General features: G+C 51.3%; 4 protein-coding genes and 1 long non-coding RNA gene across 15 annotated transcripts in view; 1 reads left to right on the top strand and 4 right to left on the bottom strand.

The window, feature by feature from the left end:
* Positions 1 to 736: 736 nt before the first annotated feature.
* Positions 737 to 6,634, bottom strand: MEPE (matrix extracellular phosphoglycoprotein). Its single transcript, XM_083834038.1, has 6 exons — positions 6,048 to 6,634; positions 5,435 to 5,485; positions 5,172 to 5,264; positions 2,637 to 5,093; positions 1,250 to 1,418; positions 737 to 856 (listed from the first exon to the last, which is right to left on the bottom strand). The coding sequence occupies exons 1-4, from the start codon at positions 6,126 to 6,128 to the stop codon at positions 3,384 to 3,386; spliced, it is 1,935 nt and encodes a 644-aa protein (XP_083690164.1). The 5' UTR covers positions 6,129 to 6,634; the 3' UTR covers positions 737 to 856; positions 1,250 to 1,418; positions 2,637 to 3,383.
* A 12-nt stretch (positions 6,635 to 6,646) lies between these two features.
* Positions 6,647 to 8,616, bottom strand: IBSP (integrin binding sialoprotein). Of its 2 annotated transcripts, none has more exons than XM_083834040.1 (7): positions 8,520 to 8,616; positions 8,102 to 8,213; positions 7,978 to 8,028; positions 7,786 to 7,851; positions 7,568 to 7,630; positions 7,333 to 7,422; positions 6,647 to 7,237 (listed from the first exon to the last, which is right to left on the bottom strand). In XM_083834040.1, the coding sequence occupies exons 2-7, from the start codon at positions 8,153 to 8,155 to the stop codon at positions 6,734 to 6,736; spliced, it is 828 nt and encodes a 275-aa protein (XP_083690166.1). In that variant the 5' UTR covers positions 8,156 to 8,213; positions 8,520 to 8,616; the 3' UTR covers positions 6,647 to 6,733. The 2 variants fall into 2 exon arrangements, with proteins under 2 accessions (XP_083690166.1, XP_083690165.1); XM_083834039.1 differs by having other exon boundaries at positions 8,102 to 8,197; positions 8,520 to 8,578.
* A 2,614-nt stretch (positions 8,617 to 11,230) lies between these two features.
* LOC310898597 (uncharacterized protein) lies at positions 11,231 to 14,237 on the bottom strand. 3 transcript variants are annotated; one of them, XM_083833895.1, is made up of 4 exons: positions 13,481 to 14,236; positions 13,360 to 13,395; positions 12,218 to 12,868; positions 11,231 to 12,187 (listed from the first exon to the last, which is right to left on the bottom strand). In XM_083833895.1, exons 1-4 carry the CDS (start codon positions 13,535 to 13,537, stop codon positions 11,603 to 11,605), a joined length of 1,329 nt encoding a protein of 442 aa, XP_083690021.1. In that variant the 5' UTR covers positions 13,538 to 14,236; the 3' UTR covers positions 11,231 to 11,602. The 3 variants fall into 3 exon arrangements, with proteins under 3 accessions (XP_083690021.1, XP_083690022.1, XP_083690020.1); XM_083833896.1 differs by having other exon boundaries at positions 11,231 to 12,172; positions 13,481 to 14,235; XM_083833894.1 differs by having other exon boundaries at positions 11,231 to 12,868; positions 13,481 to 14,237.
* A 110-nt stretch (positions 14,238 to 14,347) lies between these two features.
* LOC310898611 overlaps positions 14,348 to 27,082 on the bottom strand; it is a 26,306-nt gene continuing 13,571 nt past the window's right edge. For 3 of the 4 annotated variants that reach the window (XR_014583489.1, XR_014583490.1, XR_014583491.1), the window contains 2 exons: positions 20,395 to 20,635; positions 14,348 to 19,259 (listed from right to left, as the gene is read on the bottom strand). This is a non-coding gene — a long non-coding RNA (uncharacterized lncRNA). Of the gene's footprint in view, positions 19,260 to 20,394; positions 20,636 to 24,296; positions 26,090 to 27,082 lie in introns of those variants that run through there. The other variant, XR_014583492.1, reaches the window with a different exon arrangement.
* SPARCL1 (SPARC like 1) overlaps positions 19,275 to 27,082 on the top strand; it is a 19,378-nt gene continuing 11,570 nt past the window's right edge. For 3 of the 5 annotated variants that reach the window (XM_083833866.1, XM_083833865.1, XM_083833863.1), the window contains exons 1-3: positions 19,275 to 20,089; positions 26,687 to 26,804; positions 26,928 to 26,981. In XM_083833866.1, coding sequence (XP_083689992.1) covers positions 26,742 to 26,804; positions 26,928 to 26,981 — 117 coding nt within the window. In that variant the 5' untranslated portion in view covers positions 19,275 to 20,089; positions 26,687 to 26,741. Of the gene's footprint in view, positions 20,090 to 26,116; positions 26,805 to 26,927; positions 26,982 to 27,082 lie in introns of those variants that run through there. The other 2 variants (XM_083833867.1, XM_083833864.1) reach the window with 2 other exon arrangements.

The following is a 27,082-nucleotide window of genomic DNA, read 5'->3' as shown; positions in this document are numbered from 1 at the left end:
ATTGAAGCCTCAGACAGCAGGGCTGCTCCTGTTTCACCACCACACGGCCTGTGGACAATTAGCCCGTCTGCACCCGCTGCCCCACACCATCCACACGCAGCAATTAGTGGGGGCACGAGGAACCCAAGCCCAACAGCTTGCGTTGGGCCAAATCCTGCCATCCAGCAGATGTGCTGTGAGCATTTCTCCTATTCGTCATCGCAGTGGCCATGGCTTACTTCTAAGACCTTGCACCTTTGTCACACATGTTGGGGTTAATTTTTCATTTTTTTCAGCCGTGCATGAGGCATCCCAGCACATATTTTTTTAGCCCTTGGCTAAGAGGTGTCCACCTGTGCTGCATTTCAAAGGATCGTACCCTCTGGTGCTTGGGAGCATTTTCAAGATGCCCCCACTTAAACAGTACACAATGCTCCACTAAGTCTCGCTAACTCTCCTGTTCGCTCTTCTCCACTTACTCCTCCTGTATTGGTGTTATTGCACATTAAAGCCATTATTCTTTAAAAACCACACTGATGAGCACCAGTTCCACCACCCACACCACACTCATGTCTTGGTCTTCTCCTCCCAGCTACCCACCCCAGCAGGCTGCCCAGGTAGCCAAGCCTCCAGTGGGAAAGGTGTTAGGAACACTCTGGTGTTAAAAAGCTGAAAACAGGGTCTGGAAGAGAGCAGTGCCCAGAAGGAGCATTTTTCCTGCAGGTTGTTCAGCTGTTACTCTCCAGGAAATCTCTTCATCCGAGCAGAGCCTACTCTGACGAGTGGCAGGGGGGAAACTGGGCTTTCCAATGAAAACAGCGGTTGGTTGGCTTGTTTGTGTTTTCATTTCAACACAGTAATCTCTCTGCAGAACAGTCTAGGAAAGCAGAAGAGAAACGTGTTTTCTGTGAAATGTAATTAACATGGTTTTCTTCCTGTCGCGAGGTATAATTGCACATACAAACCGAAGCACAAGAATGGGGTTATTCTGAGCTCTGGTTTGAGCATTTCAAAACACTGTGATGGGTTTGGTTTGTAAAACTGAAGAGAGGGCAGACGTCTCTCTGCCTTCCTGTTTAAGGCAGTGGTCTGGGAAGGGCTGCCATAACCTATAATGACAGCTGGCTCTCTGAGAGCAGCTTGTTCCCCCCAGTCTATAAATGCAATTTTCCACAGAGTAAACATGTGCCACAACACGCGTGTGCTCGTGAGCCACTGCTCGACATGACAAACCCCTTTCTGATCCCAAGTAGTTGTAAAACTTGTGTACAAACACCAGTCCTGACAATCCGCACGTGGCGTGCACCGGGGCATGAGATACTCCTGCAGAATTCCCAAAATCCGCCCAATTCTGGGCAGCAACCAGAATCGGCCCTCCTCACAGTCACTGCCTCTCCCTGGCCTTCGTGCAAGGAGTGCTGAGATCCAAGACGTGTTTTCTGAAATGAGAGCAGCAGTGGAGGAGAAAGGTAAGAGAGATGAACCGAGCAGGCAAATATTTTGATTTCCAGGGAACTGCACAAAGACCACAGGACAAAGCCTGAGAGCTTCTGGAAGCACGAGCTCCTGCTGAAAGTCAGTCACCCAAAAGGTGTCCCTCTTGCGTCTGTTTTACCATGTTCTGGCCCATTAGGTCCAGGAGGTTACTGTGTTACAGAACACTGACTCAGTGTTGGCTCAGCAAGGGTTTTCCCAAGGACCTGGTGCTTCCAGCAAGCATTTAGCAGCAAAATCCCCTTTCAGCTGCATTTGCGGAGGCCGCGACTGGTCTAGCCATGCTTCAGAAGCAGGCAGGGATGCTGAGATGCATGCCCTGCCCTCCCTCCTGGTCACCGTCACCACCAAGGCGTGCAAAAAAAGCCACCCAGGGCAAGCACCAGCCTCACCCGCGTGTTTTGGAGAAGCATCCAGACCCCAGAGGAGCTGAGCTCCGACCTTGCACCTCAAGGTACCGAAGGGCAAGAAAACACAAATAACTTCTGAGCCACTCCAGAGGTGTGACAGACTGCAGCATCTCGGTAATGTGCGATTTTCCAGCAGCCTCCTGGCTCATGAATCATGTTTCCTCAGTGCCATCAGCAAGGTCAGCGTGCCAGCTCTGGCCCCGTTGCTTGCTGACAGAGCAGCCCCAGCAGCATTGCTGCCCATCCTGGCTTCCTCTGGTGCGCGTGAGATGGCAAAAACACCCCCAAAATGGGAGTGATTTCCCCTGAAGGTCAGGGACCTTGCTCTTGGTGCCTGGAGCTGCGTGGCAAAGGCTGTGCTACCTCCTTGTGGTGCCAGGAAACCCTGAAACTCTCTGCCTGCCACACCAACTGCATGAGGAGCGGAAGGCTTGACTCTTCCCACAAGGCCCAGCACAAGGCAGGTGGGAGCCCTTCAGAGACACCTCTGGAGCTGAAACAGCCTGGGTATTAATTACAATTATCCAAAACCCCACCGCCATCTGCTTGCAGCATTTCTCCAACCCCTCTAGACCCAGGAGGGCAGGACAAGAGGTTTCCCACCACAAGAGCTGTGGCATCACCGCATCCATGTTAACGCGGAGCGAGCAGGCAACCAAGAAAAACAGCAAGCAGAGCTTCGTGGAGAGCACAGAGCAAACGTCTCACACTTTTGGGGTGCCCCTGACTTTAAAACAAAGGCACCGTCGGTACCTGGGTGATGGTGGTGGTGGCCCCACCAGCTCCAGTGGCCATAGTACCTCATCTTTCCAGGTGGGGCTTACAAACAGGCTGGTGGCCATGCCAGGATGAGGAGCTGCTGCCGCTGCCCTCCCCAAAAGAGGGATGGTGCTTCCTCAGGGGCTAAATAGCTGTGGGGCAGGGTGTCCCTGATGAAGGGCCGGGCTCCTCCCGGCACAGCTGTGCATGCTGCAGGCAGGAACAGCTGCATCAGGGCCTGGGGAGAGGTTGAAGCTGCAAAACCTGGGGTTTTCTGCTGCTGAGGCCACTGCCAAAAGCCTCTGCACCCCGTGTGCCAGGGGGCCGAGACGCTAAACATCGCTGGAAACCCACTGTGGCTGACATTTCTCCCATAAGCATTTACCCAAATAAACAGCTGCCCACGTGCACCTGGCTGCTCTCCCTCCAAAAGCCTTTTCCCACTAGATGGTGCCCAGCTCTCGCCAGTGGACAGCACAGGGACACGATGGGTGACGGACGGGTAGGAATCGCGTCCGGGGGGGCTGCTTGCGGGGCTCCGCATGGCACGCCAGTCCCCACTGTGAGCACAAAAGTCAGCAGAGCCTCAGTGACAGAAATGCCTTTATTTCTGCATCGTGCTGGAGGCTGGAGGACACGGGGCTCTCCTCACCGTTTTGCTACGCCGCCGCCGAGCGCGCGCTTTGTTACACTGCTGATTTTTGGGGTGGCGGGAGGGGGGGGACACACACTGGTGGCACCTTAGAGAGGCCCAGAGGGGCCATGGTGGAACCGCGCCGCCCCCCTCCGGGCACCCCACCCGTCCTCCTCGCCGCTCCCGCTGCGGCTGCCTCGCTCCCCCTCCGAGGACTGGCTGCTGTCGGCGCTCCAGCGGCCGGCATGGGCGCGGGGGGGCATCGGGGGGCTGCCCCCTACCCCGCCGAGGCTGTACAGGGCCCGCTGGTGCAGGTGGAGCTCGTCGGCATGCCTCACCTGGTCCAGCTGCCTGGAGCGCTCCAGCGCCGCCAGACCTACCAGCCTCCGGCCTCCATGCAGGCGGACGAAGCCCCCTGCTGAGGCCGAGGGCGATGCCTTGCTGCCCTCAGGGTGCTGGGCCCGGGCTCGGGGGCTGCCCCACAGCCTGGGGGCTCCCGGCACTCTGGCGGCGGTCCCAACGGCATCCCCTGTGTGGGCTCTGCCAGAGGCCAGCCTCGCCGCTGCCCTCCTGGGTGATGACGCTGCCTCCGTCCTCGCCGCCTTTCCGAGTTCAGCTTCCTCTGGCCAGGCCTTGGGCCCGTCCTGCACTGGGGACGCCGTTCCCACCTCCCCGCTGCCTCCTTGCCCTGCAACGGCGCTCCTGCTTGTGTGCCCAGCCAGTGTGCTGGCAGTGGTGCTGCAGTCCCCTGTGGTCAGTCCTGAGGATGCCATGCTGCTGGCACCCCCGCTTGTGACAGCAGGCCTCCCCCTGGACCTTGGCCCCTCACCTCTCACCTTGTCGCCATGGTCCCCATGGCCATTGACCACTGTGGTGACAGTAACGTCACCCTTGGTGCTTCCCTCAGGGATGGGGACCATCAACCCTAGTCCACTGGGGACAGCGGTGGCACCGCTCCCATCATTCTCTGTGGAACGGCCACCCCCAGGGCTGCTGGTGATGCTGTCCCTGTGGCGTGGGGTGTCTGTGGCGGCCAGTCCCTCAGGCTGCCCCCAGGGCCCAGTGGTCCCCACGGTGGGGACGGCGCCATCCTCGCTGCTAGCGCTGGTGCTGCCCGGGGTGCCACCGTGCTCACCCATGTGGATGTTAGCCCTCCCGATGAAGATCTTCACCTCATCCTCTGGGGTGATCTCTGTGACACCAGCACTGCCTGGCAGCCCCCTGGTGATGGTGATGGCACCCACATCGGGAATGTAGGCAAACTCATCCACGCCTTCGGCGTCCATGTGGACGTCCTCCTCCTTCTCGGTGACAGAGCTGACAGCGGCGCGTCCTGTCCCCATGCCACCTGTGCTGCCTGCCCGCCCTCGGCCAGGCGTGGTGACATCGCCGCTGCCCTCGTCCCCAGCCCCTCTGGCAGCCGAGACCCTCTCCCGCCCAGCTGTCACAGCCCTGTCCACCAGGACCCCCCACACACCACCATCACTCCCATCCCCTCCATCGCCGTCCCCACGGGGGCCACCAGGGCGGATGCTCTGCAGGAGGATGTCCTCGCCACCGTTGACCTCCTCCAGCGACACCAAATCCATGTCACCACTGCCCTCCGAGCTAGCCAAGGTGGGACCCACATGCGTGCTGGCACCCAGGCGTGGAGCATGGCTCTCCCCGCGGCTACCCGGGGTGCTGCGGTTTTCAGGCTTGGGGCTGTACCCATCCTCCAGCACATAGCGGCCTCCGCTGCCTCGCACCAGAGCCTCCCCATCCTCCTCTCCTGGTTGGTGCACGGGGACAGCGCTCTGCTCATCAGCCTCTTCCTTCTGTGGGGGGCAGGGGGAGGGTGGGCATGGGGCAGTGGGCGCACCTCGGGGTCCCACACCACCCCCGGCACCTCTCACCTTTATCTGCGTCTGGTTCCTCCGTGTGGAAAACGAGTACACATATTTGAAGATGTAGAAGCCGTGCTTGGTGTTGCAGCCTTTCAACAGTATCTGGGGGGAGAGGGAAAAATAATTTCCTTCTAAAAATGGTGGCAGAAGCTTCCCTGCAGTGGGGTTCCGCTCCAACCACCTCCCTCACATGCCTCCCGGGCTCATGCGTCCCATGTCCCCTGGCTTCATTTCCCAATTTTCCATGTGCTTTTTGGCATGGCCTGACCTACCCGGTGCTGTCCAACGCAGTTCCCACTCACCCTGGCCGGTGGCAGCGGTACCTGTGGGCAGGAAAACACCAGTGGGAGCTGCAGCCTGGTACCCGGGATTGCGTGGGGTAAGCGGATCTGAGTGGTGCTGCGGGCTCTGCTGCCACAGCACTAGCAGGGTTAATGGGATCACTAATGGGGTAGTCACTGGGGTGGTTAATGGGGTAGTCACTGGGGAAGTTAATGGGGTAATAGATGAGGTATTCGATGGGGTACTTAATGGCTTAGCTACAGGGGTAGACGATGGGATAGTTAATGGGGTATTGGATGGGGTATTCAATGGGGCAGTTAATGGAGTATTCAATGGGATATTTGACGTATAAATGATGCATTTGATATGACAGTTAATGAGGAATTTAATAGGGTAGTTAATGGGGTATTCGAAGGGATATTTAATGGGGTATTCGATGGGATAGTTAATGGGGTATTCAATGGGGTATTCAAGAGGGTAGTTAATAGGGTATTAGATGGGATACTGGATGGGATGCTCCTTGGGATATTAGATGGGATGTGGGACGGGGCAGGGGACGGGGCTATTTGGTGGGTTGCTCCCAGTGGGCAGCACCATACTCACGGGCGTGGGCAGCACGGCGCCCAGCAGGCAGAGGCAGAGGAGGGCTGCACGCATCCTGGGCGGCTTCCGGGGGCACAGCATCACCCCGTGGAGGGCTCTGCACCTGGGGTGTGGGCGGGTGGCCCCAGGGGCAGCAGGGCAGGGGGGGTTACCTGTGCTCCTCAGAGGCTGGTCCCTGCAGGCGACGCTGGGGGCTCTGTGCCCTTGGCTGAAATTTAAAGTTGCCCAGGGGGGGCCCAGAGCCAATCAGCTCCTGCCCAGGGCCATTTGTCAGGGCTGGGAGCGCCTGCGGACGCTGGGCTGGGGAGGGGGGGAGTAATTTCCATCTAAAAATGAGCCTGTGGTGGCAGGCAGCTATCAAATGTTCCACCTGGCCGCGCAAACAGAAAGCACGGTGTATAAATATCTGTCCCTGGGGGCTGCAATTGCCCGATAATTAGCGCGGCTCGCAGCCTGGCACCCGGCCAGCCCTGCCGTGGGAACACCAGGGCCACGCAGGGACCCTTGGACCTGATGCTGGCGTCCACCCCCCAGGGTTGCAGCCGCTCCTGCTGACCCGAAACGCTCATCCAGAAGCAAACCACGCCTCACGAGCCAGCTCCGTTCAGTTGCTTTATTGCATTTGGGTTGGTGAGATACACAGAAAATGGGAGGTGGCTGCTGCGCGATCCCAAGCGCTCCTGCGCTCACTGGCTATAGTAGTAATCCTGGCCGTAGACGTCGTAGCCATGCCCCTTGTAGTAGCCGTACTCATCCTCGTACGCCCGGTAGCTGTCCCCACGTGCGTAACCCTCATGATCCCCGTAGCTGCCCTCGGTGGGGCCCTCGTCCCCGCGGCCCCCGGCCGTCACCACGTACTCCCACTGCTCCTCAGCCGTGGTGGCCTCAGTGTGCTCCCCGTCGCCTGCCGTGGTCGCCTCGACCAGCTCGGTGGTGGCAGCCACAGTGGTTGCTTCAGGTTCCTCCTCTTCCTCCTCTTCCTCTTCCTCCTCCTCATCTTCCTCCTCCTCCTCCTCGGCTGCCGCGGTGCCATTGCCATGGGGCCCCTCCGTCCCCGCCGTGGTGTTGGTGCTCGTCCCATTGACGCTGCTCTCCTGCTCCTCTACCTCTTCCTCCTCCTCCTCCTCCTCCTCTTCCTCCTCATCGCTGTCTTCATCCCCACCCTTGCCCTTCGGGGCCCCCTTACAGCCCTGCAGCACAAAGGAATAACCCAGCATCAGCTGTGCATTTCAGGGGGCCCAACTTTGGAGGCCATACACTGATCCCCCCGCCCCCCTGAGCTCACCTTTTGGGGGTATGCGGCATCCCCCCCCAGCCCGCCGTCCCCAGGGGCCACCCCCTCGCCTGCCACCTGGGTTCCTGGGTGGGACGGTACCTGTGGGGACAGGAGGGGACACAGCGTCAGTTGCATTCCCGCCCCCCCCCCCCCCCCCAAATCCAACGATGTGTGGGTGTGAGTCCCCCAGATTTCTGTGTTTTTTCTTCTCCAGGCTGGAGGGCCCCCTATGGCCAGTACTCACCCCACCTTCCCCCTCCTCCTCTTCCTCCGAGCCGTCCCCCTCTTCCTCCGAGGAGTCGCTGCCCTACAGAGGTGAAGAACGTGCTGCTGGGTCCCATCAGTGTTATGAGCCCCACGGCCTCAGCCCTGCAGGTGCTGGTGTGGATGTGCGGGGGCATTTTGGGGGCAAAACCCCCAGGTGTGGGGCTGAGATGCCCGTGAAGCCCCCAGTGGACCCACCTGGTAGCGTTGTTGCGGCAGGTAGGCATAGCGGTACAGGTAGTACCGGCGACGGTTCTTGAACACCTGCAGGGGAAAGGAAGGAGGGGATCAGCCCTACTGCTTGGGGTCAGCCCCCGCTGCAGATCCCCATCACTCGGGGAGGGATGCAGCGACCCCGCTAACGCTGGCACCACCGCGGCGCGACCCTACCGTGTTTTCCTCCGAGTCGTCCGCCCCCACTCGCCGCAGCCAGCTCTTCACCTGGGGGAAAGGCTGCGTTGGTGTCAGCCCGGGGTGGGGCAGGTCAGGGTCCCCCCATGGTCCCCACACTCACCGAGAAGGCGGAGGCCATGGCCAGCAGGCAGGCGAGCAGCAGCGCTGTCCTCATGGTGCCGGGAGCAGCGGGAAGAGGCAGAGGCTGGTGCCGTGCCTGGGGAACACCACAGCTATGCCCCAAAAGGCAGAGGGGACATTGGCATCTGCACTTCCCATGCCCAGCCAACCCCTTCCTAAAAACACGGGGTACTGCTTGGAGGAGCTGTGTCCCCATGAATGGCGTCAGTGGTGCCGGTCCCTACCCTGCATCCCCACCATCGCCAGCAGGATGCTGCTGCCATCCTGGGTGGAAGGCAGCCAACCCATATCCCCAAGCCATCTCATACAGCCATACAACAGCTGAAAACACCCCATGCCCCCTCTCAGCCCCCCCAAAACACATTAAATCCATGCAACCCCGAACAGAAAAAACTCACGCTCTGCAGCACCCGGGGCTCCCAGCGAGTCGGCCGGCACTGATTTCCCACAGCTGCTGCCCTGTGGGATATAAGGCGGCCGCGGGCCCCCCCTTTCCCCCCCAGACAGTCGCCGCCCTGCCCTGGCCCTGCCCACCCAGAAAACCCCCAAATCTCTTCAAGCCAATGGCCAGCCTCGTGCTGATGCCAGGAGGGATGTGCCGCTGCACTTAATTGAGGGTCTGGCCATGGCTGGAGGGTATAATAATGTCCTGGGCCTCGGTTAAAATAAATATTGGGAATTCTGGTTTTGGGGTGTTTTTTTGTTGTTGTTGTTTTGTTTTTGCTACTGCTGCCTCCCTCTTTGGGAAACTCTGCTGCTGTTTTTTTCTGTAAAACAACCAAAATAAATAAATAAATGGCGATCTCAGAGGCCCAGCTTCCACGGTCCAGAAAAAGCGAAAGCATGGACCAAAAAAATGCTGAGTCCTGACGGATGGGGCTGCCTGGAGAAGCCCCTGGTGAACTCACTGCCTGGGACAGAAGTGTAATAAAAAACGCAGAGCCTGCTCCCGTGTGAGGTGGGATGGGGCTGGAGATGAAACGCTTCCCGTCAGCTTGTCCCCAGGTCGGGACCGCACGGGTGAGGCATTGTTTTTTTGTCCTTGCCTTCATCCCCACATCAGCACGGAGATGTTGGGGAAGGGCTCCCACCGTTCCCACATCTGAGGGGACGGAGAGGTCCCTCACGGCCACCCAGGGGACCGGTGGCCCCGGTTGCAAGCATGTGCCTGTGGGGCAGAGCTGCATGTGCCCAGCAGGCTTCAAAGCCCACGGTGTTGCTGCAGCCATAATTACAAGGGAGCAGCAGGGCTGGCCACAGCTTTCGGCCAGTGCCTTGGGCCAGGAAAACCCGCAAAAAAAAATTATATATATATAACAACAATATATAAACAATACATTTTTCCAAAGCCATTGCAGTGCTCTCTGTTAAAGAGGGAAAAAAAAAAATAGGGCTAGGTGGGGATGGGGACAGGCACAGCTTGCCCAGGTTGGAGTTTAAATTTAATCAGAGCTGGGCTGCAGGAGGTGACCCGTAATGTAATTAGAGGGACACTGCCTTTTAAAAAAAGAACTTTGACTCTAAAAGTGCTGATTTCACCCAAAATCCCTAAAAAAGCCGGGGGATAATGACCGTGTGCCCACACACCTAAGTTTAGCTGGCAGGGCAGAGCCGGCACCAGCCAGCCCCGGTGTCCCCACGTCCCCTGATGCCACCCGCGATGGCGCACGTGGGGCTCGCTGTGCCGCAACCCAACACCCGGGGCTCCACAATGGGCTCATTACTGCAGGTGATGACGAACATGGGGCTGGGAGACCGGACCCCCTGGAGCCCCAAGGAGGAGGAGAAGGATGAGGAGGAGGATGGGGAAGGCACCCCTGAGCTCTGCCCCACAGGACACGCGCCTCGGGGCTCGCACCGGGACGCCCCGTCCTGGTGCCAAGCGGCACGTTCCCGCCTGTAATTGGTATTTTTGCAGCGCGGCAAGGCGGTGCCGTCCCATCTCCTCGCCCTGCAGCTATTCTGGCAGGAAACCTCAGCACCAAAAATAAGTAAAGCAAACACAGGCAGAAGCTCACTCGACACGGGAGGTGGCGGGGAGAAGGGCGGCGTGTGCCCCCAGATCCAAAGCCCATCGGCCGGGCATGGGGCTGGCTGTTTTTTCAGCAAGCTGTCAATTTTAGAGTAAAAGCAGGAAGGGAGAGCACCTAAAACTCTTCAGGTATCTGGCTAAGGTATTAGCACCCAAATGCTTGCATCAGCCCACTGCAAACACACGTTTCATATTATTTCCCATTTTCTCTGAGGCACGAAACCACATCAAAGGAATTAATGCTATTTATGCACCCAGCTAAAAGCAGGCAACGACTGGGGCTGCAACGCATGCTCCCGAAATGCAGGGACACGGAAACAGGGCAGGTCCATGAAACGCAATCACGGAGCTGTCGCAAACCCGAACCTGTCAGATGCTGCCCGCGCCAGCAGCAGCAGCGCAGGGCTGCAATGCGTGCGGTGTGTGGCCGAGCTGCTACGTCAGGAGGACAGTGCCAAAACCCACACCAATCAGTCACCGTGCAACTCGTACGGATGGGCTTCGACGCTCGCCACCAACCACCTGACTGCGTACAGCATGCCCTTTCCAGCTCAGGTGCTCGTTTTACTTTTGCAGAGGAAGGCTCTGGGGGTGCGTGTGCTGTAAGGGGTGCTGCGTGCCGTAACGGACCTCGTGCGCTGCCTTGTGCTTTGCAGATGGCACAGCACCGGGTTTCGGCTGGCAGCAGCAGGTGGTGCCTCCTCTCCTCTTCTCTCCAGACTTAGCTCTTCCTCCAGAAACCCGCTCCCTGCAGCTGAAATAAAATAAAGCAGTGCCTCTTCCCGCTGCGCGTGAGAACCTTGCAGCCTGGCACATGAGGCACCCGCCCGGCACCCCTCTGCAGCTCAGATTTGTGCCCAAAATGGCAAAAAGGCACCCCAAACCAACCTGCTCACCTTACAGCATAGCCCCAACCTTCCTATGGCCCAGCCCATTTCCTGCTTTTCTACCCCAAATCTCACCCAGCTGGGGGCAGAGCCCGGTTTGGGTTAACCCCTTCTTGCCCAGCAGCTCCCTCCCCCCCCCCCCCCCCCCCCGCAGCCTTCTGGGAAAGAAAAGCAGCAAAGCCAACAGCAGTGGGGTCTGATGTTTTTTTAATGTTGATGAAGACGTACACAGGATATGTTTCAGTTTCGAAAAGGTAAGTGCCATTGACACAAAAAGGATACAATAGAATGCTTTCTGTACATTTCTTACAAAATATTACATACACCTCATCCTGACGTGGTGTGACACTCCACGCACGGCTCCCCGTGCAGCACAGGTGGGCACTTTTAGGGAGAGTGCCGGGACGCATCTGCTTGCGATGCAGAACTTGGGTTTTACCCGTGTCCAGCAACCCCCTCACAAGTGACTGCCCCACATGGCCAGCCCTCACCCATTTTGTCCATAGCATCTTCCCTGGAGGAAGCTGACCTGTCCACACAACCAAAAAGTTATGTGCTGCTCTCAGTACCCATCCTGGCAGTCGTTGTCGTCATAGTCAGCGGCTGGCTTCCTGCGGTAGGCGTCCAGCCGCCGCTTGCGGCTCTCGCTGCCCAGGCTGCGCGGAGAGCTGGCGTCCTCCTGGGAGTGGCTCTGCTCATCATCCTCGTCCTCTGGGGACGCACTGTTGGTGCTCTCTGTGGATGTGCTGTCCTCGCCTGTTGTGTTGTCTTCATCCTCGTCGTCCTCGTCACTGCCCTCCGGGGATGCGCTGTGGCTCTCGGCCGATGCACTCGGAGCATCCTCATCAGGTTTGGAGCCGTTCCCATCCTCCTCTGATTCCAAGCTGTCCTCTGTAGACTTACTCTCCTCCTCCTCCTCCCTGGACTTGCTCTGCTCTTCCTCGCTGTCGAGGTCAGATGGTGCGCTCCTGTCCTCAGGGGACGCCCGCTCCTCCCTGCTGCCACTGCGCCCCTCTGGTGTGCTCACTGCCTCCTCTGAGCCATCCTCTGCAGATTCTGTGGACTCCTTAGCCTCCTCATCTGAGGCCTCCTCATCTGAGGCCTCCTCATCTGAGGCCTCCTCATCTGAGGCCTCCTCATCTGAGGCCTCCTCATCTGAGGCCTCCTCATCTGAGGCCTCCCTGGAGGGGCTATCCCTGTCCTCATCGTGGCTGTCCTCGTCCTCCCCAGACCTGCTGGCCTGGCTGTCCTCCTGCGAGTTGCTCTTCTCCTCAGCTGAGGGGCTGTCCTCCGTGGAGTCAGTGTCCTCGGCCTCCGGGGACCGGCTGTCCCCATCCTCCCGGGGGCTGATAGAGGCCCCCCGGACACGTCGCCCTCTGCCCAGATTGTCGAAAACTGAGGGGTCATCGCCCTGCATGCCTTCACCGCCCAAGCCGGCGCTCTCCTCCTCGTCCTCCTGGCTACTGCTGCTGCCCCCTCCCCGCCTGAAGCTGCCACGGTACCTGCTGTAGCGGTGCTGGGCCATTGCACTCTCACTGCTGCTGCTGCTGCTGCTGCTGCTGCCACCATGTCCTCCACCATCCCCAGTGCCATAGCTGGGCCCTTCACCCTCTTCACCGTCCAAGGTGTCGTCCCCGCTGTCGTCCTCCTCGTCCGCGGGCCAGGCAGGCAGCCCGTCATGCTTGGCAAGGTCCTGCTCCACGTGGTTCCCAACAGCGAGGTCCCTGTCACCGCCGTCCCCTGGCCCCACGCTGGCACGAAGGTGACCGAGGCTTCCACCGCCCAGGAGGGGGCCCAGTACCCTCACCTCATCCCCCGGCACCGTCTCCTGCAGGTAATAACAGCATGTAAGTTCCCTGAGCATCGCTGCCGCCTAAGCCATGCAAGCCTCTGTGGACCCACAGCATTTCCCACCTCACCCCCTCTGCTACTGTGGGTGGGAGAAAAAAATCCAGCCCTTCTTAGCTGGGGCCAGGCATTACAAGAGACTGTCACCTTATGTGTTAGGTGCCATATCATCCTGCAGAGATGGGACAGGTCATCATGCACAGATATATGAATAAGAAGGCTTTGAGCTCAGGGTAGCCTAAACCGCAGCAGTTGAAAGCACAGAAACTCCTTTTTTTTTTTTTTTTTTTGCACAAGCATAGTGGAGCGCTTCAGGTTAATAGAAGACATGCACAGAGAGACAAGGTCACTTGAGCTGAAGCCCCTGCAGCTTAAAAAAACTAAACTGATGGGACAAAGCTCCTGGACCCGCAGCAGAAGCAGCACTCCCCACGGGGAACGTCCCACTGCCACGGGATGCGGGCACCTTACCTCAGGCTCCAGGGGCGCGGAGAGGTGGTTGTGCACCTAAACACCAAGAAAACACCTTGCATAAATTTGGGGGCAGGAACAGTGGGGTTTGGAGCTCGGGGACTGCGCGGGGGATACTCACAGGGTGGGCGTAGGCCGCAGCCCACAGCATCAGCAGCGCCAGCAGCGCAGCCTTCATCCTGCTGCCGGTGCAACGCAGCCAAGGCACGGACGCGTGCGGTAGCGTGCAGCGCGTGTGCTGCCGGCCCGACGCTGCTGCCCCGGCATTTAACCGCTGTCCTGGGCGGCCAGCAGCCAATGGCACCAGGGCCGGGTGCGGAGGTGTCGGCGGGAAGCGGCCTCCCACACTTCCTCCACGGACGCCGGCCCCAAAAACAGCTCCTGGTGGCGGGGGGGGGGGGCAAGTGGCAGGGCTGGCCGTTAATGAGCTGACAGGCCTGCGCTCTGTTTTCCTTGCTAAATTTGCGCCCCTCCTGTCAACGTTCCCCTCCTCCTCACCCGATTCCCCTCACAGATACCGTGGGACGTGTTTTCCTCTTGACCTGTGACCAAATTATATCCCTGGCCCCCGCCAGATGCAAGCATGCATCACCGGCCTTATTTTAGGCACCTCGAACAATTACGATGTGTTGTTTTGCTCCCTGTGTCCAGCCCGCATTTAACTCGGCCCCTGAGGACCCGGTGACTTCTCACATCCCTGCTTGGGAAGGGGACTGGACCCCCAAAACAGGCATCAAGCAGCAAATCCCCCAAGGAAGGAGCCAGGGCCGCATCGGGTCGTGATTTGGGGTGAGGTGCCTCAAATCCCAGTCACGTACCATTGCCGCTCCCTGTGACGCGGGTACCTGGAGGGCAGCCATGCTCCTTGCCTTCCTCTGCTGTAATTATGCCGCCCTCCTGCTATATTTACCTCTGCCCAGTGGAGCCGGACAGGAAGCATTGCTGCAGCCCAGCGAGAGCCTGGAGGAGCAGGATGCGGCCCGGGAGGCGAGCAGCAGAAGGTGCTGGTGCCCAGAGCCAGGAAGTGGTTCTTGTTCACCCTCAGCTCCTAAAAAATGGTGTGAATACTGAGTTTTGAATGTCAGGAGGACAAGAGAAACCTGCAGTGACTCAAAATGCAACCAGAAGCACTGTTACATTTACTTTAGGAAAAAAAAAAAAAGGCCGTGTGAGAACTGAGTACTAAGCATTTCCCTCACGCACCCGGTTCACATCTCTGTGCAGAGAGACCCATGCAGGTACACAAAGATTCCCTTCAGGTTGGTTTTTTTGGGGTGGACTAACTTTTCGACTGATGTGCTTGGCAAATGCTGCCCTGAGGGTTTCTGGCAGTGCCCGGGCAGTGACACCATGCGCTGCATGGTCTGCTGGACAGAAGTGGCCTCAACCCCCCCCACCAGACCTGGGGAACCTCAACCCACCCTCACCTCCAATCCATGGCCTTGTGAGTGCGGCCACCCAGCCCAGGCTCACGTCTTGCCCATGCCCAAAGCCGCCACCTCTTCATGGGGCTGCACAAGTTCAGGTCTCCCCCATCACCCCACTGACAGTGTAGTACAGCTCCTTGCCATTTTGAGATCCTTCTCCACCTCCATCGGAGGAAAACACCATTTGCTCCTAACACAAAATGTGTTGGAAACCCCCAAGAATGCACAGGCAGCGCTAAGGCACGTAACTCAGCAGGGTATTACACGTGATGCATAATACTTGTGCTTCTCCAGAAGGCTCCAGGTGCACCGTGTGTCTGGAGTGACCAGAACTACCACGAACTTGAGCTGCACATGGACATTGCCCATCTTGGGTGCTTGTGGTGGAAGAGCACTCACATTACCCACACTGGCCTCCACCTCCGCTCCTCCTTGTTAATGCAAGTGCATGCCTGAATAAGGCAGCAAGGCAAAGCACATGGCAACACACCTCACCCCAAGGGGATCCAGTACAGATCAGGTCCTTCCAGCTTACCTCTGTGTCTGCCTCATGCTGGTTGAAGGACCCTTCTTGTTCTGTTTTATTCTACTTTTTAAGAATTTGGTCAGCGTGACACTTTGGACAGTATAGGGCATTAGTTGAGTCAGTCTGGCTGAGGGGCAAAAATAGCCATCCCTCCGTCTGCGCTTTAAAATAGCTCCTCCCCAACGGGAGTCAAATGTTCCCAGGCTGGGAGCAGTGTTTATTTCTCTCCCTCTTTTTTAAACTTTTAATTTCAGCTTGCGTAGGCTATGTGGTCAAACATGACACAGCCCAGCACAGCAGCTCCGAGGCGACAGGGTTTAAGTCTCTAATACACCGAGTGCATCACGCCTCAAAGGCCCAAACCCAATTTAGCAGCCACATACGGGCAGCCTCAGCTGAGCGTTTCCGAGCCACTTCCCGCACACAGCCAGCACATCTAGATGGCAGAGCCCTGACTGCCGTTCTCCCCTCTATCAGGAACACCACACACACAAATACAGTCACTACAGCTTTTATTCAAAACTGATAATGAAATAGAGAAGTACAATACAAGAAAAAAAAAAGAACCAATCAACACAAATGAGATCCCTGAAAACCATCGGGCTAGTTCTTTGCCTTATGCACACAGGGCACAGGTCAGCTCACCCACGCCAGGCTCATCAGCCACCAGGGCTGCAACATCTGCAGGGACAAGCCCAAGGAATCCCACCTGCTCCCAGCTTTCCTGCAGTATTTTTCAGTAAGGAAAAACAAAGCGATGATGTCAGACTCCTTGACTAGCACATAAAATCAACTTTGAAAGCACCTAGTCTGTATGCCTCTGGCTTGACTTTTTTTTTTTCCCCCGAAAGGAAGATGAAATAACCAGCTAAAGAGAGCACAGGAGGATTTTTTTTCCTCTGATTTTCTTTTTTAATGATATGCCCCTATCATAGTGATCTTTTGTTGATATTTTTCCCGACAAGTTCTCCAGAGATAGCTCAAGTAAGAAACATTGTCAGTTCATATGCATTTATTATTATGCTCCAACTTAAGAGCTGCTTGTAAATTTAGACAGGCACAGGACACTACCCATTTCAGACGGATAAACATAGCTTTTAAATTCAAGAAAACAGTGCTAAAAGTTAGGTTTTTTTAGAGTATGCAAATTTCAGTAAACAATGAGCCTTCAGGAGGCATTTCAGTTTTCATTTGTTTGAGGTGAAATGGAAAGAGCAAGACAAGTAGTAATGTGAGCCAGTACACAGAACAAAAATGAACACATGATAATAACGTACATATTCAAACACATCGATTATAACCACTATCAGCACTTACTTCCAATAGGGAAGGCCAACTTTTTCAGCATGAGCTGCTACAGGTTGTGATCTTTCCAAAGTCTCAAGTGCTTACATACAAATATTCTAAATGAGAGCCACCTCACCAGCTCAAAGCCTTAACGTGCATCATCCAGCACGGAAGTTAGAGCCCTCCCTTCGTGCCTGACCAGCTGTAACCCTAAGTCACAAACAGGAGGACTTACGCTCAGAGCCCTGTCAGCACCACCAGGCAGACTACAACCCCAAACCACCTAGGGAACCTTGGAGAGGCACATCCACACTGAATGACCAGCCCTGGCTATAAGCAGATTCAAAATGGTTTATTTTCTTCCAGTAGTAAGTAAAAAACCATGTGGACACATACAGTAGAAATAATATGACAGAAACAACAGCTGGTGTATTTACAGTTCCTTTATATTCTAAAGCAGCTGAATTTCAAAATATTTATATTATTTCAAATTAGCATAAAGCGTATTTGATAGAAAAGTCACATTTTATTTGGGAATCAGAACTGGCACCGAGGTCAAATTGTACTTTACATACAAAAAACCTGTAAATTCAATCCTTGTACCTGGTATGCAAATGGATGGCTCAACACCACTCTCTTGTGGGCACAGGTCTGAAGGCCTGTGGCTGTATCAAGCACAAAAATGTGCAGATAGTTGCAATAAAAACAAACCTGTCCTCAGTCCTTCCTGTTACGCAACACAATGCAGGGCACGTGTATTAATCAACAAAAAAATACACTTCTCTCCGCTTTTCCTCTTCTTGCTTTGTTTCAAGAGCTCATTTAGCAACACAAAGGGGAACCAAAACAAAGGTATCAGGACCTCCAGCATAACTCTGGTACACAATAAATTCATGCTCTTCTATACCATGGAGCCATCCTTGATGCAGTCAGACACTCCACTAAAAGGTCACCTAGCTGTCAAACACACCAGTGCTCGAGTACATCACCCCAAGTCAAATAAAAGGGGGGAATAGGATATAATTACTCAGTTTCCAAATGATATCATCTAATGAGTCACAACAGTAATTTCTAGGTTGCAGTTTTCCGGCACACCAACTACTCAGCTTCCCTCCCCCACATACTTTACCATGACAGTACAGCATCTCTTTCTGGTGATGGAAACATCATTCCATAAACCATAGGGTTTCCTAAAATGACCCTCCCTGGCACTGCAGGACTCACTGCAGTCATCCCCACCAACACCTATGACTGAGACAAGCTCAAGCTACCTGATGACATTCAGGGAGCAGCCAGGGGTCTTTTCTTAACCGATTTTTTTTTTTTTTAATCAAAGGCAAAAACAGACTTTGATTTGTGGAACATTCTGCAGATAACTAAGAGCTTTGATAAGCTACACCAGTCAACAAATAACAAAGGCATAATCTTTCAAAACCTTCAAAAAAAAATCAAACCCTCCTCTTCCTCCCCCAAGTCCCAATACATCTGTTGAAAACCAAGATGGGCAAAGCTTTTAAATCACATACACCTTTTTTTATAACCTTCTGGCTCCTACAAATTCCAGCCTCAAGTTCCTACACAGCTCTTTGCACAGCTATCAAGAATGTGATCTGATCCTAATTCTTGGGTGGAAATCCTTACATAGACAGGGTATTTGAGAGAATCTGGCACCTTTTTTGTCAAGTGGGAATTGCAGGTCAATTTTAATAGCTACTGTCTCCAAGTGTTACCAGAACTAAGCCTTGCATGTTTTAGCTAGTGTTAAGATTAGCATTGGACCATTTGTTCTAACCTCTTGGGAACTACCTGCGCATTGATTTGTTAGCTGAGGATCTGCCCATACTTGGGATATTTAATCATCACAGAAAAACACTTACCTCCCATCCCCCAATAAACTTAGACATATTAAAAAGAGGGATGTGCATGGCGCACTGCAAAATTCTAAATAAATAAAAAGGATGGTCTTTTTATTGATACACAACAAAAAAAACAAAAAAACAGAAGTTCTGAAATCTCACCTCTCCCTTCAGATGCTGACTAGCTGACAGAACAGCAGAATTTCAACTCCAATAGGCATCAATCAGTTTCCAGGGAAAGAAGCAGAGACAAAAGGGGAAGGGATTTAAAGAATTTCTCACAGGCTTTTTGTCAAAGTTTGATTTTCTGTTTGGTTTACAGAGAGATGGCTCAGCTGTGATATCAGCCTTTTTTTTTTTTTTAATTCATTAACAATAATTTTCATAATTGGCCATACAAAACAATGTAAGTTTTTGTACACTTCTCACTGTAGCTCGTCTACTCAGATTCACGATATCTGTTACCTTGTGGTATGAACAGAGTAGAAGCTAGTACAACCGTAACCTTCAAAAAACATGTCAAAACATCATCCAAAAAGAATTATTTTTCAGAATTTGCATTACAGTTTGCACCATTCATGCAATTCATTTCACTTTACTTTGACCTCTCTGCCAATTGTGTAAGGACAACATACAAAATGCCCTCGTCAGTAATGGATGATATTGGAAGAATGGGAAATAGGAGGCTGGATCTGCTGAATCTACCGCACACACCGCTGAAAGTGCCTCTTCTCGGTGCATCTGCTCCACTAGTTGTTATCTGAGAACCTCCTCTGAAGTATGTCAGCTCAGGAGATGTATTTTCTAGAACAACAAAAAGGAAAAATAAAGATTAAACTCATTACTAGGGAGTCAGTACAAAACCAAAAGCCACCAGGCACCTGTTCCAGACAGGTGCCACCTACAGAGCTTTTCACACATACACGAGCTCACTCTGCTAGTACCATCACTCTCCAAGAGACAGCACAGCAATGGCAACAGCATTAAAAGAGCCAATGCTCAAGAATTATGCAAAACTCCAAACAATCCCTTTGTTATCATCATCTACTTTTCTTTTAATTTAGAGCTTGACTTTTCACTCCTTTCCCTTCTTTTCCGCAGGCTTGCACACACCACATGCAGTATATTGAAACGACACCAAAAAGCTCAGCAAGGACCAGCATCCTCCCTGCTTCTCTTGCTCCCAGGCTTGCAACGTGACTGCCCCGGCCAAACTCGTAGCTCAGCTCTTTCTGCCACACTGGCTGGCCTCAGAGCTATTGCACCCATTCCCTTTGGCTCCCCTCCCCCTGAAAGACTAAATATGTCCTTCCCACACTGTGGCTGAGCTCCACTGGCCCAGAGCCTATGAACACTGAATGGTCTTTCTCATTCAATTAATTCAGCAGAATTTCACTAATTTATCCCCCCACCCCTCTACCTCATCCTGTGGAAGCCTAAGAGGGTGGTTCATTTATTTTTACTGAGATCCACAGAATCAGATCTTCATTCTCTGAAGCTCACAGCAAAACATTTTCAGAGTCCATACTATATGCTAAAATATACCACAGGGAAAGAAGCAAGATCTTGCAAGGCTCACGGATTTCCAGCGTGTCAGTGGATAACCAAGCAGGAGCACCTCTTCTACTGCTATGGTACTGTTTCTTTACTTTTTAATTAAAACCATAGAATATCTTCTCTAATCCTCTGTTTCCCCCCCTGTGGACTGAAATAGCTAACGTTTTCTTAGAGTACTGTTGCTTATTTTAAGGATAAATCATATCAGACATTTATGCCTGGAGCAGGAAGAAACGTGTTCTGTAGAAGAGAAAGCACTGTATAGTTATTGTGTTGAAAAAGGTGACCTTTATCTTACTGTTGAGACCATTATTTTCCCTGTGATCCTGCAAAACAATAAAGCATTATGTGAGAGCCAACAGCAGTGAAGCAAAATATGTACCTCTTGCAGAAGTGTACAAATGTCCACTTGAAACTGCTGGGCAACCTGGTTTCCCAACATCTGACAATTTCCTGCATTACCAGCTCAAGAACCTCATCTGACAGAAAAGGCCACAAAAAGCAAGGTACACCCTTGTCCTTTCCCATAAGGAAGTGAAAACACATGAGCTGTGGCTGGTCTTGGAGGAACCTTTCACAAACTTATTTGTAGAACTGGTAGAAGCCTGTAGAACCTACAGGATCTGCAAAGGAAAGGCAGGTTCAGGGACACGGCAATAATCACTAATTCATAAGAAATAGAGAAAAACATTCTCACTATTTAAGAGGTCTCATTTCATCCCATCTCAAAATGAATCAAAATAGCCTGAACTTGACTTAAACTACTTAGGAAAGATAATAGATCTAACAATAACATTAAGCACAGATGAAATATTTTATTTAATAATTGTTTCAAGGTGTCCTCAAGTACTTTCGTTTCATATTTTTGAATTAAACAGCCATCAAGACCAAAGGCTTTTGCAGCTGTAAAACTGGTAACATCAAAAGGATTGAGTCTCATTAGCAGCCACTTCCTGGTGCAGAGTGAAAGTAGAATAATTTCACCTTCTGGGATATGCTTTTATTACTTTCTCTTCATTTACTCTGATCAGATGTAACTGTGCCTTTGTTCTGTATGCACATACACGTGATTCAGTTTAGGTATGTGTGTGTACACACATACTCCTACAAGAATTTCTGAAACAGACCTACACTTACGAGCTCTGTACCAATTGCACTTGAAGAACATCACATGCACATCTTGGTTATTGCAAGACTTTGTACAGTGAATTCTTAGTTTCCATACTCCACCAAATACTTGTACACAAAACTTGATCCACTCACAACTATTTGTGCTGTGATTATCGCCTAAGAGGTCCACATCTTAGAAGTATTTATCAGTGAGGATAGGCATCAGCATCTGCATTTCCTACTAACAGAGCTGACACACCACCAAGGACAGTGCTTTCACAAGAATTCAAGTAAGACTATTTTATTGCAATCTCAAACTGATTCAATGGGCTGATTTCACAATTCGTTGCGTATCTTCCTGATGATACTTTAGGGTACGTGAGCATAAGCTAAAGCTTCTGTCATTTAATGAATTATGAAAAACATCAACATCTTATCACACTTCACCTGACTCTCAAAGTTTTAAAGAGCTCATAATCTAAAGTCTCATCCTTATGAGATGAGACTTGGTGTCCCCTGTACACAATGAGAAGCTGAGTTCCAAAGCTGACTTGTCTTCTAATTCTCTTTTCTGAATTCTGGACAACAGCCACGCTCATTAGTGATGGTGGCAGATTAGGTAACTTCATTTTCTAGAGTTAGGTCTAATGACCAAGGACCATGCAGAATTATCTCCCACTGCCAGAGCTGAAACTAGGTCAGTTCACATGCTTTCTTTTGTCCATCACAAGGCATTTGTCACCTTCAGCCATGACCTCCACCAATTAATCATTTCTGGGTGGCATTTCAAAAGGCTAGAGAACCTGCTACGTGTCAGCTGCATGAGACTTGCTATTTCAGTGGCTGAACAAAAATGCTCAACCAAAAACAAAACAAAGAAGTAGCAGTAAAGACTGCACTTGCCATCTCATCTATTCTTGCAGACGATTTTATCTGATTTCCCACTTCAGATGCAGGCTTCCTGCTGTAAGCAATGAGAAACAGTGAACTGTTGTCAGATCCCTGGGTGACTGAGAAGAACTGTTATTCAAAATACATGTGGTACAGCACAGCTGAGGACAGGCAAGACTGGCAGGCAGGTCAAATGTCATTACTTCTAGACCTCTAGACAAAAATCACGTCATTGATCAGTATTTCAAGTGACTGCTGACACAATTGATTAGCAGCAGCCCTTGCACAGTCCTCCTGTCAAGGATAAGCTCACAAGAAGTTTCTTAGATGGCCAAGAGTGCATTGCTCGAGTGTCTGCTAAGATGCCAGCAACTGCAGGACTAGGAGGAGTGAAATAAACCCCTGAGCAATCATCTCTACAACCTAAGTTTGGAAGACATGAGCAGAAGTCTTATGTAAAACTTGAACCACTGAGTTACAACCATCAGGTTTCCAGACCAAAGACCTAACTATAAACACTGATGTCTGTCATTTTTAATACACTTAAGGATACACTGCAATTTAGCTTGCGATCTGTTTTTCTCTGTCCTGTCTGGATGGACATGGCTATTGTTTGCAAGTTCAGCAAACCAAGTAGATTAACATACATTGTTTTAAAAGCTATTGATATGTCAGATAATTTCATTTACCGTATCATACATTTCTGCAGCTCTTGCTGGTCACAGGTCTGACCACAGGCTGCGACTGGTGTTCACTGTGCTTAGGAGGCCATTGGGTACTTTTGGAGATGACCATGTCACATGCAGCCCATACTCACAGCCAACTGCTCCTCATAAAGTAACTCCGCTCATATCCTGACAGAGGCTCTCGTGAGCTGGGACTACTCCCATGTGCAAGCGCTGCAGGAACCTGCCTTGGAATGACTGAACATGGCCCAATGTACCTGAGTCCAACAGGACTGAGTGCACAAAAACTTCCTTAGCTTCACCTGTCTCCTCACAGCAGCTCTGCACTGTTATCTGAAAAAGAGACTTTTTGGGTTGTCTACTCAAAACGACTGTCACTGGTGAAGCAAGGCCTTTTTTTCCCCCATATTAAGCTGAGCAGCACGTATCCTACAGAGACCCCACTATCATGGATGAAGTGAGTCAGAGCTTTTGCCTCCTCCAAGTTTCAGGTAAATCAATTTCTTTCCAAGACTGAAAAAGGGCAGAGTGAGGGCCTGGTTAGCATTGCTTTCTCAAGACCCCAAACAAAAGTGTTTTCCAATTACTCATTTCTTTGTCCAAAAATTCCAATTTAAGACACTGCATATTATCTTTTGACCAAGCCTTCCTACAGATTTCACTGCAAAGTGTGGTGACTGCGTTGCTCTATGTAGATGGCTGCTGCTTTTAAAATAGCTCCCACCGTAATACTTCCACACTGGCAGTTCTGCTGATCTCAAGCATTACAAAAGCTTGTTTTTAGGCACTGTCCTGTAGTATAAATTTGAAAATTAAAGTAAGAACAAATTGTCTTCACATTTAGATCTCAGTGTAGAAAAAAGGTACTGTCACAATGCAGATCCTTGCATCATATGACAGTTAGGTAATGCTGAACTTCTTCCATGACCATCAACTTAATTACCATGCATTACTTATGACCCACAAAACCACTCATCTCTGCACCTGCCCAAGCTTCTGTAACAATGACTTGTCTTTTCTAGCACCAGAAGGCTAAAAGAGCAAGTGCAAAAATGCCATTGCCATGACCTTGGCAGCAAGAAGGGCAGCAGGCTTGCAGGAAGAGTTCTTTGTGCTTTTTTCCCCCTAACCTCAAACTAAATCCCCTGCTCCAGCAAACTGCCTCAAATCCTTCACATGGATTATTTGTACCAAACCCAACTGTTCTCCTGGGTTCTGGCAAAAGATCCTTGCATATTTCACAGCCAAGCCCCTGGCGCCTCACCGAAAATGAAGCAATGCCAAAGGAAACACTGGTCACCCCTGGAGGACCGAAGGGACCCCAGCCCATTGTACAAGGATGTTTTTTCCCCTTTATTGAAGCCCAGCTGCCGTGTTATTGACTTTGCAGCTTTTATGACAGCAATCCCAGCTTCCCCCACTGCTCCCCCTTCTTTATGAATGCTGCCAGCACTGAGTTTTTTTATTTTTTTATTTTTTACTGTGGCTTTTGAACTTGTTCAGTAGTTCCGTCTGCCCGCCTCAAACAGCTCCCTGTACTGATAGCATAATGGAATTGGCACCAGAAACAAAACAACGAATTAGATATTTCACTCACAGCAGTCAGGTCCAATATGAAGCACCAGAGTTCTGAAGAACCCCAGAACTCCTTGCTCCAAAACCCATGCGAGGAAACACTTCCTGCATGCTATTGCTGCCATATTGAAAAAGGGAAACAACAGGAATTAACAAGGGCAATACTTGCGTAAGCATCACAGCTCAAGAGGCTGTTTAACTCTTCAGATGCTATTTGGTGATTTGTGGCAGATTATCCCACTGCAGATCATTTTGTAAGTGCTTGCAACTCATTTGGACTATCACGACAGGAAGAGATGCTTAACTAGACTTAGTTCCTATACTCAGTTCAAGTAGGTCAGACTTCTCTGATAATTAAAGATTGATTCTTCCCATGGGTGACTGCAGGCTAGTGACTAAGAGAAAAACAATGCAAAAGATCTGTTTTGCCGCATGAACTCAAGAGTTATTCCAACCATTTTTTTGTTATTTGGATAAAGGTGGTGGAGCCAACTTACCCAGTTAGAGCCAGATTTGAAAAACCTAATCATAAATCAAATCCATTTATAGCTCTCAAAGTACTTTACCAGAATAAATGCATCTAATGTGATTTTAAAGCTGAGAAACTCAGTGATGGGAAGACGTGCCCAGAGCTGCTTTGCTAGCCAAGAACAAGGAGACAGATGAAGACTACCTGACTTGTAAAACTGCAGTTCAACTACTACTTCCCTCGGTCACTTGCCAGGCCTTCAAGAGCATGGCATACAGTTTTTGGGGCTATATGTTAATAATCAATTTGATTACACCACTTTCTTGTAAGTCACCTGCATGGCTCTCAGTCTAACATAATGTGCCTTTAATCTGAAGTGATTGCCTATATGCAATAATTAGGAATTCTGCATATCCTCTTTGATGGCTTTTGTTATATTCTGTCTCTATGAGAGAATCTCAGCTAACCCTGGATGCCAAAGAGATAATTGATGTTGTATGTTGAGCCACATTTGGAGACTGAATTAGTTCATTGAGAGAAAAATTGTTTGCATACTAGATGTGCCCCACTAATTAAGTATTTTGCTCTTCATTAACTAAAAGATATTGACATTAAATAATTCAGGAATGCTGGAAAACACAGTAAGCTTCCAATCTGTATATTCCCAACAGATCTAGGCATGGCAGGAACCAGGATGCTTGTTAGTTGGTTCACACTCTGGCTCCAATAAGCACAAGCTCCTCTGGAATTCCGCCCCCCTTTTTGGGTTTTGGTGTCTATTCCCCCCACTCCCCAATCAAGAACAACTGCCTGGATGAACATTTGGAAACCATACACTGAGCCTCATGCATTTGCATACGGTTGACCTAACTGAAAGAACCACTGCCAATTTCTTCATATGCCAAGGAGCTTGACCAGTAACAGAGACTACAGTGCATCAGTTAACAGAGGAATAGGTGTTTCATTTAGATTAATAAAGGTGTGGGGGGGGAACGAAAATTTGTGATGTAGAAATTGAAAATATTTTCAAGGGCAGGAGGGGGAAGACAGAGGAGACTTTCTAAGGAAAAGAACAACCATTAACATGTGGACGGAAACAGAAGCAAAGGAAAAATGTTACGGAAGGAAGTTACGACCAGGGGTAAAAGTAGAGAAGGAAATGAAAAACAGAAAGAAAGCAAAAGAGCAATAAAGGATAAGCATTCCTTTTTTTTCCCCCATTTTTCCTGGTGATACAGCTACAGCTATAGGAACTTCCAGTGCATGTGCTCTGCATAGGTGAGAGAATATACTAGCGATACCTGCAAGGTAAAAATAAGTTGCCACTCACTTAAGTAAAAATAAGTTCTCACTCACTTAAGAAGGTTGGCTCAGGCAGAACTCCAATTGCATCCCATATTCTTTCAGCTGCTCGTCTCACACTGGTATGTAGCAGAGCTGGGTTTGGTGCTCCCCAAGCAGGACTCAAGCAGTGCACTGAGCATTCTACGCAGAGCTTCTGGCTTTGAAACCTGCTGGAACAGAGCTTCACCACCCAATTCTTCCCACTACTGCAGCACAGTACAGCAGCCCTTGGCTGTAGGGATGCCAATCAGGCAGCGTCCCAAAATTGCATGAGGAGGGACATGTTTTCCAAGAAGTACTGTCTCAGAAGAGTGGATAAAGCTTTACAGGACAGAACTTATAACTCTGCCTTTCAGTGAGCCCACTAGAGTTTGTGGGTACAGCATGCAATCTAAGCTCGGTAAAAGAACCAGGATCAAAGCACCCCCTGAATAAGCTGGTCTAACACCTGAATTCACATACAAGTGGGCACAGCATCCAAATGTTACAGGGCTTCGGACTGATCTGTACCATACAGCAGCCACCACGTTGCTTCCATCCATTATTTCTAAACCATGATATCCACAACCTAACTTGGTTTCTTTTGATGTTACTTGCAGAAAGGAAACCTTCAAACCCTTCCATTGTACCACTAACTATTGGCCTGTTCAGGAGATGAAAACCATGAAGACTCTGATGCTCTTGATTTGCCTGCTAGGATCAGCTTTGGCTATTCCAGTAAGTGCTCACCACACTATTATTGCCACTCACTTGAACTTTCCTTTCCTGTGAATACTCTCTTAATCCACGTAGTTATACAAAATTATTTACATACAGATTTTTAATAATTGCCTCTTCTAGACATATCCCTTAAACCACCAACTTGGAGCCTGGGGACAGAAAGCTGCAGAAAAGGTACTGATGTTCTTAAAAGCATTAAGAGGCAATGTATATTTTTGATACCAACTATGAAAAGCCATTACCACATACATACCCTAACACCCCCGTCCCCAAAT

Source organism: Anser anser (genome assembly GCF_964211835.1).
Source record: "Anser anser genome assembly, chromosome: 4".
Taxonomy (NCBI): Eukaryota; Metazoa; Chordata; class Aves; order Anseriformes; family Anatidae; genus Anser; species Anser anser.
Note: the sequence above shows the minus strand (reverse complement) of the source record. Positions and strands in the feature narration are given on the sequence as shown.